Here is a 10,945-nt window from a genome sequence, read left to right on the forward strand (position 1 = left end):
CTGACTCCAGATCGCTGATGTGGAGGTGGGAGCAGGTCCCAGAGTTTGGAAGGACTTGGGTTATGCGAAGCATCTGGGAGCAATCTGCTGACAAATCATTTCCCTTGTGCAAGTGCAAAAGGCAGCTCGTCAAGACAAAGGAAGAATGAAGTCTCTGTGCTCAGACACTTTCTCGCTTAAATTGAGCCTCAGTTCCACAGGCTTCATTAAATTTTGTTTATTTTCAGCTACCACAATTCACTGTGTTGCTGATGCACAATAAGATTGATGCTGTAAGATTAACAACGGTCATATTATCAAAATGACCACTGGTAAATCATCAAGAAATTCTGAGTTTAGTATATACAACTGTAAAATGTTGTGTACAGTTAGTGATATTAGAGACCAGGCAACACTGACCTTCATATCTGGAGAAAGCAAATTTAATAATTAATAATTTACAACAAATATACATTCCTTTAAGGCACAAAAACCCCACAAGAAAAGTGGTCCAACCGTGGCTAACAAGAGAAGTTAAAGATAGTATTAGATCCAAAGAGGCTTATAATCTTGCCAAAAAGTGTAGTAAGCCTGAGAATCGGGAGGATTTTAGAATTCAGCAAAGGAGGACCAAGAAATTGATAAAGAAAGTAAAAATAGAATGAGTAAACTAGCGAGAAACATAAAAACGGACTGTAAAAGCTTCTATAGGTATGTAAAAAGGAAAAGATTAGCGAAAGTAAATGTGGGTTCGTTACAGGCTGAGACAGAAGTTATAATGGGGAAATAAGGAAATGGCAGACAAAGTAAACAAATACTTTGACCGCAAATTTAACAGCGCTCGGGGGCGGGTCCGCTGTCAACCTGCCTCCACGCGAGTCTCCCAGGTGTTGAGTCTGTCAGCAGAGAACTGACCCGACACCAAGCGGCAGGGGATACAATTCAGCTACTTAAATGGCTTGTTAAGAGCCAATTTAAGACTATTTTGAGGCTTACTTCTAATTTTACGTTCTCCCCCACTGGTTACCTGCTGTTCGGGGAGCATGCCAGCTCAACCTGGCGTGTTTTGAGTCTGCTCTGATGTTTGTGAAAAGCGGTGTAAAGGATGCCATGTTGCAGATGGTGAGTTTCAGAGCGCAGAAAATGTTGGTTACTGCACTTTTAATACATAGAGATTTCTTTAGCTTACAAGTTTTTAGATCCAACTGTCTGTCCAGTGCCACCTCATTGGGAGAACCTCTCTCACCATTGACAGATCGCTTCTGTGATCTCACCTGTAGCTGCCATCTATTCCAGCAACATCGGAGCCATTGAAACAATCAGACCGTGGTCCTCCGAATCCTTCCACGATCAGCCCCAACACCAGCATCACCAGGCACACAAACAACATCACCAACCTTCTCTGCCATCACCTGATGCTGCACTCGACAGAAAGCATCAGCCCCAGACCCAGACAACACTGCTGCCTGGGAGGCCAGCGATGGCATCACCATGGCCAGATTTCCTTCACTTGACACTTTAAACCCTGGCTGCCACATGATGCCGGTTAACACCATCCCACACCAGCACCGTGAAGCATCCCTTTAATGTCGAAGCCATTCCATGCACACATCACTATACATTGGGGGGGGGGGGGGGGGGGGGTGGGGGGGAAGAATTATGACTGAACAATCATTGGAACTCAGTAAGACACTTCTCAAGGTGCGCTCTGATCTGTCCAAGAAGGGGGCAGTTTTGGAAAAATAGATTCCACTGTATGACAACACATTACCAGAAACTTCACATGGACATTGGCTAAGCCTCTAAAGTGCCTATCCTTGTGTGTTGTTAGTTGGTATGCTTGCAGTAGGATGAGGGCGAGTGTGAGGTGTGGCTAGTGAGATGGGGAAGTGAGAAAGTAGATAGAGGGGGTTGGGTGGAGGTGCAAGGTAAGTTGGTATCCTGGGGAGGTCTCTTCCGCCCTTGGATGTGCGAGTTAGGTTGATTGGCTATGATAAATTGACCCTTAGTGTTAGGGGGATTAAATACGTGGGGTTACGGGGATAGGGTGGGATATGTGTTGGTGTAGGGGTTACGGGGATCGGGTGGGATATGTGTCGGTGCAGGCTCGATGGGCCGAAATGGCCTCTATCTGCACTGTGGGGTTTCTGTGATTCTGTGAACCTCCCTATGTGCTGTGACTCCCTCCATAAGCATATGGAGGGAGTCATTGGAGAGCCTGGGTTCAAGCATTCACCTTTGTGCAGTGATTGTCAGTGTTTGCAGCATTTCAATGCTGTCAAACACTGACAGAACTACTATCAAACTCCATGTGGACATAGTCCCTTTAAGGAAACTGGCTGATGGCACGTCATCAAATGATGTCATCAGACCCGCTTCCTGTTAATTGGCCGGGATGCCCGCAGGGCGGGCTTAACAAGGCCAATCAAGGGAAAATCACGTCTACAGAGCGGATGCGACTGGGAGCGGGACCGTAACCAGCTCTCCCGCCACCATCCCACCTCCTCCATTAAATTCACGGCCTTTGTGTCAATGTTCACAGAAGATGATGCAAAAAACTTCCCAGGAATAGTGGAGAACCAGAATGAGGAACTGAAAGAAATTAGTATTAGTAAAAAAAAATAGTACTGGAGAAATTAATGGGACTGAAAGCCGATAAATCCCCTGGACCTGATGGCTTACATCCTAGGGTTTTGAAAGAGGTGGCTATAGAGACAGTGGATGCATTGGTTGTCATTCTCCAAAATTCCATAGATTTTAGAACTGTTCCTGCGGATTGGAAGTTAGCAAAATTAACCCCACTATTTAAGAAAGGAGGGAGCGGGATCTACATGGGGAACTACAGACCAGATAGCCTGACATCAGTAGCAGAGAAAATGCTAGAATCTATTATTAAGGACGTGGTAACAGGGCACTTAGAAAATAATAATAGGCTTGGGCAGTCAACGCGGATTTATGAAAGGGAAGTCGTGTTTGCTGAATGTTAGTTTTTTGAGGTTGTAACTAGCAGAATAGATGAGGGGGAACCAGTGGATGTGGTGTATTTGGATTTTCAGAAAGCATTCGTTAAGGTGCCACACAAGAGGTTATTGAACAAAATTAGGGCTCATGGGATTGGGGATAATACACTAGCATGGATTGAGGATTGGTTAACAGACAGAAAACAGAGAGTAGGAATAAACGGGTCAATTTCGGGTTGGCAGGCTGTAACTAGTGGGGTACCATAAGGATCAGTGCTTGGGCCTCAGCTATTCACAATCTATATCAATGATTTGGATGAGGGGATCAAATGTTATATATCCAAGTTTGCAGATGATAAAAAGCTGGGTGGGAATGTAAGTTGTGAGGAGTATGCAAAGAAGCTTCAAGGGGATATAGACAAGCTAATTGAGTGGGCAAGAACATGGCAAATGGAATATAATGTGGAGAAATGTGAAGTTATCCACTTTGATAGGAAAAATAGAAAAGCAGAGTATTTTTTAAATGGAGAGAGATTGGGAAATGTTGGTGTTCAGAGGGACCTGGGTGTCCTTGTACACGAATCACAAAGTTAACACGCAGGTACAGCAAGCGGTATATGTTGACCTTTATTACAAGAGGATTTGAGTATAAGAGTAAAGATGTCTTACTGCAATTATATATGGCCCTGGTGAGACCGCACCTGGAGTATTGTGTACAGTTTTGTTCTCCTTACCTAAGGAAGGATAAACTTGCCATAGAGGGAGTGCAACAAAGGTTCACCAGACTGGTTCCTGGGATGGGGGGATTGTCCTATGAGGACAGATTGAGTAGACTAGGCCTATATTCTCTGGAGTTTAGAAGGATGAGAGGTGATCTCATTGAAACATACAAAATTCCTACAAGACTTGACAGGGTAGATGCAGGGAGGATGTTTCCCCTGGCTGGGGAGTCCAGGACCAGGCTCAGAATAAGGGGTCGGTCATTTAGGACTGAGATGAGGAGAATTTTCTTCACTCAGAGGGTGGTGAATCTTTGGAATTCTCTACTGTGGAGGCTCAGTCGTTGAGTATATTCAAGACAGAGATCGATAGATTTTTGGATATTAAGGGACTCGAGGGATGTGGGGATAGTGCAGGAAAGTGGAGATGAGGTAGAAGATCAGCCATGATCTTACTGAATGGCAGAGCAGGCTCGAGGGGCCAAATGGCCTACTCCTGCTCCTATTTCCTATGTTCTTAAAGACAAGTTAACAGTCTCCTTCCACTAATTTCGAGGGAGAGTTTGCAATCCCTAGTTTCTCAAGGGCATGTGATTACAACTTTGACGTACACAAGCAGGATGTGTTGCTGTGCATCAGAGCACACGGTGATGTTGCTCAATGGTTTACTCATTTGCTCAAAGGGGACGGTCATCCTTACTATGGAGAAACAGGGACTTCAACCAAAATACACAACTTTGCTCAATTGCAAAAAGGTGTGCTACGACCTTCAGGAGTGCAAAATTAACAATGTGAGAAACACTCTTCAATTTGTTAATTTTTTAAAAAGCAATAGCGAAAACATAACATTTTCACAAGAGCTTTAATAAATCCTTAGATTCATTGTAATTCTTTTTCCTTTGTGGTAAACAGCATAACAATATGAATACATTTTTTAACACGTTGTCTAAGAAGTGCCACCATAATCTTAAAAGTCACTCTTGGCAATGTTTTGATAAATGACAAAATTAAAATGTAAATGCTCATGAATAGGCAATTTTGCATTCTCTTCTCACTTCATCCTTCCCACGCAGCTAACTTGCTCAAGTTTAGCACAGCTGACACATGGTTTCACACTGTCCATGGGGATTAAGTAGTCTATTTTAATATTCCTAACAGAATGAGGCGACTTGAAAACAGATGAATCAGAATTGAGGAGAGTTAACATGAGGCACCTCCACAATTCATTTCAAATGAAGATGTTTTAAATGCTGTATTTAAATTTCACACAAATGAAAGGCTGAAGGATCCAAAATTAAATATTTAGATGGACTTCCCGGTGCGGTGACACAGTTACTATACAGGGTCGAGACAATGGCTTGTGTCTGCGATGCCCTGGCACGCCGAGTTTCTTTCTCAGTGTGCCTCAATAATTAAGTCACTAAATGAAGCACAAGTGCTTTCCAACAGAGGAGGAAAGAATATTTCAATAGTCATCCAGAGACTTCTTGCAAATATCCTGATGGACAGTATCTGGAGGATGGAGGACAGCCAGCAGGTTGGCACTCTCTCAGCTGCAGATAGTTTGAGTGGGGGAGAACAACAGAAAACTACAAATCCCTTAAAGAGGGGAGCCTCATCGGTCACTCACTTACTTATCTATCCAACAGTAAATCAACACTTGATGCATTACACAACTTCTAATGAAAACATCTGTTTTACACTTATTACTGAGCCATAATGTTTGCAACTTCAGAATTGACCTTTCTACAATGAAAGCCAGCATTTTGATCTGTAACTGACCCAAGCATTCATTAAAACTGCAGATCAATTACACTTCATAAAAGGACACCTGTAGTTTAAGCAGAAGAATAATACGATGTATTTTACACAGAACAATATTTCTGTTATAAAACACTATCCTCAGAGGTACCGAGAGTATAGTCACAGGAGATTTGCTATTATTATATAGAATTTACAGCACAGAAACAGGCCATTCGGCCCAACTGGTCTGTGCCAGTGTTTATGGTCCACACGAGCCTCCGCCCATCTTACATCTGGAAAAAACGGGTCCTTTTCCGAGTGGCAGGCAGTGACTAGTGGGGTACCGTAGGGATAGGTCCTTGGACCCCAGCTATTCACAATATGTATTAATGATCTAGACAAGGGAACTAGATGCAATAGCTCCAAATTTGCAGACGACACAAAGCTGGGTGGGCGTGTGTGCTGTGAGGAGGATGCTGAGAAACTCCAGTATGATTTGGACATGTTGGGTGATTGGGCAGAAACATGGCAGATGCAATATAACGTGGATAAATGTGAGGTTGTCCACTTTGGTGGCAAAAACAGGAAGGCAGATTATTATCTGAATGGCAATAGATTGGGAGAAGGGGAAGTGCAACAAGACCTGGGTGTCCTTGTGCACCAGTCGCTGAAGGTAAGCATGCAGGTGCAGCAGGCGGTTAAGAAGGCAAATGGTATGTTGGCCTTCCTAGCAAGAGGATTCGAGTACAGGAACAAGGATGTCTTGCTGCAGTTGTACAAGGCCTTGGTGAGACTACACCTTGAGTATTGTGTGCAGTTTTGGTCGCCTTATCTGAGGAAGGATGTTCTTGCCATGGAAGGAGTTCAGCGAAGATTCACCAGGCTGATACCTGGGATGGCAGGAATGACGTATGAGGAGAGATTGTGTCCATTGGGCTTATACTCGCTGGAGTTTAGAAGAATGAGAGGAGATCTCATTGAAACTTATAAAATTCTGACAGGACTGGACAGACTAGATGCAGGAAGGATGTTCCCGATGGTCGGGGAGTCCAGAACCAGGGGACACAGTCTAAGGATAAAGGGTAGGCCATTTAGGACAGAAGTGAGGAGGAATTTCTTCACCCAGAGAGTGGTGAACCTGTGGAACTCTCTACCACAGAAGGCGGTGGAGGCCAGTTCATTGAATATATTCAAGAAGGAGTTGGATATATTTCTTAAGGCTAAAGGGATCAAGGGATATGGGGAGAAGGCAGGGACAGGGTACTGAGTCTGAATGATCAGCCATGATCGCATTGAATGGCAGAGCAGGCTCGAGGGGCTGAATGGCCTACTCCTGCTCCTATCTTCTATGTTTCTATTTTAACCCCATCAGCATATCCTTCTATTCCTTTCTCCTTCATGTGTTTATCTTACTTCCCCTCAAATGTATCCATGTTATTCACCTCAACCACTCCATGTGGTAGCAAGATCCACATTCTAACCACTCTCTGGGTAAAGAAGTTTCTCCTGAATTCCTTATTGGATCCATCTGTGGCTGTACTTGAGAGAGTTCTCTCTCTTTTTACCCGTCCTTTCTGATGAAAACAATATGTCACATGCTTCTTGTCTGACACATCTCACTTCCTGTGGCAGAATTAATTACAGGAAACTTTGTGTTATCCGGAGGCTAACTGTCCGGAATGCTCGAGCCACCGGCAAAAATCAGGAGCCGTTTCATTAGGTTTTTTTTTCTTTTCGTTGCTTTTTTCTCAACAGTCAAGCTCTGCAAGGTCTCGCTGAAGCTGTTGCTAAGCTACAGATACGCTTGGACTGTTTAGAAGCTGTTGCTAAGCAACAGGGTTTGTTGACAGATATGGAGCTCAAAATCTCCGTACGTTTGAACATCAGCGCTGGTTTGTCTTGACAGTTTTGAGGGAACGGCAACAGCTCGGTCCCGTCGGTGCCAGGTAGCACAAAGTTTCCTGTATTGGACAATTTATTCCACTTGTCCTATCACACTTAAAAGCAAAATTCTTCTGCCTGGTTACCAGACATTACACTGCTGATGCCACACTTTGTTATAAATGCAAAACATTTTTTTTTTTTTAAAAAGGGTGAACAGTTACTTAAAGCTGTTTCTGACCTGCAGCCTAAAACTGGCAAAGACTTTTCAATCGGCAAAGTTACCCGATCAAAGAATAATTGAGACTCCATCAGACTTTGTAACTTTAAGGGACACAACTCCACTATAGCAGAATAACACATTGTGTATTACATTCGATGATCTCACTTATTGTGATCAATGCCACCGAAGATGTGCTGATATATATTTTTTTTAAATCACAAAAATTACAACAAAGGATGACCAATAGAAAACCAAAAGCACAGATTACTAATACTTTCATCACAATTTCATTTGCATTGGACCTCAGACTTAAAATACGAGGTACAGCCTACTGGCTGCAAATATATTAACAAGGGTGCACATGGATTGTAGGTAAAGGTGGAAACAGTAATCTGTACCAGTACCAATTAACTAAAGAACTCTCAATGTGAGTTCCATGCATTCATAGGCTATGTTTACTATTGGTCCATCTTTAGTTTTGATATGTACATGTAGAAATACATATACACAACATAAATAAAACATACCTCCATTGCAACCGCAGCAATGTCCTGGTCATAGTGTTCCAACTTATTGGGGAAAAACGTCATGTTGTACGGCAGACCATCACACCGGTGGATGGTTATGGGCTCACAGGTGAAAAGACTGTGACCTTGGGTCAAACGCACCACCAGCAGGACTAACAGACAAACGAAGAGGTGCACTGAACCTTTCATTGTGGGACTGTAATTGAAGAACTTTGGTTACAGGGCTGTTGACACATTGATCCAACTCCAAGTGTCAAGAAACAGCAGCAGTCTTTATCCACTCTCGATAGTGAGCTGCATTCTTTACTCTGCTTGTAGATTGCATTAACAGTACTGATTAATGCAAACTGCTTTTGCATCAATAGAATGCTTCTGAAGTAATGCAATTCCAAAAGTTCATCTTCTATTCATCAAACTTAAAAATGAATGCTGGAAAGAAAATATTTGCAGTTAGTGCACTAAAAACATTTGAATTCTGCATACCCAGACCAGTTTATCATTTGCTAATTAACATAGATATCACGTCCAAATAAAGTGTTTGCACATGAAATGTTTCCAGCAGAACTGCAGGCATAGGGAGAGAATATAGAATAGGACTTCAAACTAAACCAGGTGAGTGGCAGCAGAATGTATAAACTTTAAATTAATACAAAGTATGTTTAAAACAGATATTACAAAAAACGTTTTTACTCAAAGAAGAAATGCTTGGCATCAATTGGCAAACACACTATGGACGCTCAAAGTATGGGAGTTTAGGGTGCAGCGAGCTAACCAGCTTTTTCACGGCTGCCTTTGATTTTTCACAAATACTCTGAAAACAGCAGTTATTTGACCTTTACATTTAAGGGACGCATTTGATGTTGACATTACTTTTAAAAAAAGAGATGACTAGTGTGTACCATCAGCATTTCTCCACACTTCAAAAAGCCCACCCCACAATTTATCCAGGCACATGAAAGAAATGATTGGCATTAGCTGCAGGAAGAAAAGAAACTTCAAAAAACAATGTTTTGTCTGTCTCCTCCGACGAGGAGGAGGAAGTTACAGTGCATTCGGAGGACTGCGGGACTTTTCACACTTCTGCCAAGACGCAACAGGGGAAAAGAAAGCCTCCACCACCATGGCTGCAAGAAAGTTGTGAGTGCAGGGGAAGTGCAATCACCAACACCCGCGTTCAGTGAGCACCATGAGGCTGCGCTTTAAACCGAACCCACTGCGGTGCCCAGGAGCAGCTCTGTTGTTTCCGCACGCTTCTCCAACACACACAGTTTGCAAGGATTATTTGCAGAGCTGCTCTGCTCGGCCCAAGGGCAGGGCCCAACTTTACCCAAACACAGCACCGATTATTATCCTCCCTCCCTCGCTCGTCTCAGCAACGCGATCACCTTATAATCCCCCCTCGGGCCGAACCCTCCGCAAGGAGCAGCGCGGCTCCGTCCGGGCCCTGCGAGAGACTACCAGAGAGAGGCCGGCAATCTCACACAGGTTTGTTGTTTGGGGGGGGGGGGAGGGTTCTGCAAAGGAGGAAAGCGAGCTGCAGACACGCCTCCTGCTCCCGATGCTGTTGCTGCCTCTCCGACCTGTTGCTTTTTGCGCGCGGCGGCTGCTGCTGCAGTTTGTGTGAATGGAAATGGAACCCAGCCCGGATCAGAACCACGCCCCCTTTCACCGGGACCGACACCCTGGTAAAACCCGGCTGCTGCACTCTAGCGCTGCAGGTGTGCCCCCACTGCCAAGGCACCTACCTGCACTCCACGCAACTCTCTTCATTTCGGTGATTGGTGGCCCTGCTGTCTATATGCAACTTCTTTTGCAGTGTCAGCCAGTGGCTCAATGGGTAGCACACTTGCCTCAGTCAGAGTGTTGTGGGTTTGCTGGCACTCCTAGTGCAGTGCTGAGGGAGTGCTGCACTGTCGGAGGTGCCGTCTTTCGGATGAGACGTTAAACCGAGGCCCCGTCTATTCTCTCAGGTGGACGTAAAAGATCCCACAGCACTATTTCAAAGAAGAGCAGGGGAGTTATCCCCGGTGTCCTGGCCAATATTTATCCCTCAATCAACATAACAAAAACAGTTTACCTGGTTATTATTGTTAAGTCTGTGTGTTATAATGAGAATTACTACACAGACCACAAGAGTAACTTTTAACAGGTCTTTACTAGTCGAAGGTCCGGGCTGAACTGCCCAATAAATCATTACACAGCACTTATATACCGGTGTGGTCACCACCGGTATTACAGTATACAGCAGCCAAGATAAAGTAGTGCAACTCTTAAAATAGTTCTCTTAAAGGTGGAACGGTTACATACACCACAATTATCACATTGCTGTGTGTGGGAGCTTGCTGTGCGCAGATTGGCTGCCCCGTTTCCTATATTACAACAGTGACTACACTTCAAAAGTACTTCATTGGCTGTAAAGCACTTTGCGATGTCCGGTGGTCGTGAAAGTGCAAGTCTTTCTTTAATTTCTGTAATAGATGGTTGGTGCCATCACCAAATAAACGGTACCATGTACAAAAGCAAAATACTGCTGAAGCTGGAAATCTTGAAATAAAAACAGAAAATACTGGAAATACTCAGCAAGTCAGGCAGCATCTGTGGAGAGAGAAAAAGAGTTTATGTTTCAGGTCAATGACCCTTCGTCAGAACTGGAAATTGTTGGAGGTGTAACAGATTTTTAAGCAAGTGTAGGGGCAGGGAAAGGCGGGAGGGGAGGAAAGAACAAAAGGGAAGGTCTGTGATAGGGTGGAAGGCAGGAGAAGAGGTAGCATATGCCCACTTTCTTAAAGTGTCTCCTACAATCCTTTTGTTAATTTTGGTAATTGATGGCTGGTGCCATCACCAATTAGCAGGTAGCATGTGCCTCCCCCCTCCCCCCTCCCCTGCCCCCGCCACCCCACGTCTTACAGTAAG

The 10,945-nt window shown here is 44.1% G+C and overlaps 1 protein-coding gene across 3 annotated transcripts in view; it reads right to left on the minus strand.

The window, feature by feature from the left end:
* Positions 1–10,199, minus strand: part of LOC147115117 (frizzled-6-like) — a 102,082-nt gene extending 91,883 nt beyond the window's left edge. Inside the window, exons 1-2 of one of the 3 annotated variants that reach the window (XM_085993415.1) lie at positions 10,110–10,199; positions 8,033–8,461 (exon numbers count right to left, since the gene is read on the minus strand). In XM_085993415.1, the coding sequence (XP_085849541.1) occupies positions 8,033–8,221 (189 nt within the window). In that variant the 5' untranslated portion in view covers positions 8,222–8,461; positions 10,110–10,199. Of the gene's footprint in view, positions 1–8,032; positions 8,462–9,417; positions 9,645–9,777 lie in introns of those variants that run through there. The other 2 variants (XM_085993414.1, XM_085993413.1) reach the window with 2 other exon arrangements.
* Between the last annotated feature and the right edge of the window lie 746 nt (positions 10,200–10,945).

This window comes from Somniosus microcephalus, chromosome 7 (assembly GCF_052327205.1).
Source record: "Somniosus microcephalus isolate GS21.2 chromosome 7, FLI_Smic_1.0, whole genome shotgun sequence".
Lineage (NCBI taxonomy): Eukaryota > Metazoa > Chordata > Chondrichthyes > Squaliformes > Somniosidae > Somniosus > Somniosus microcephalus.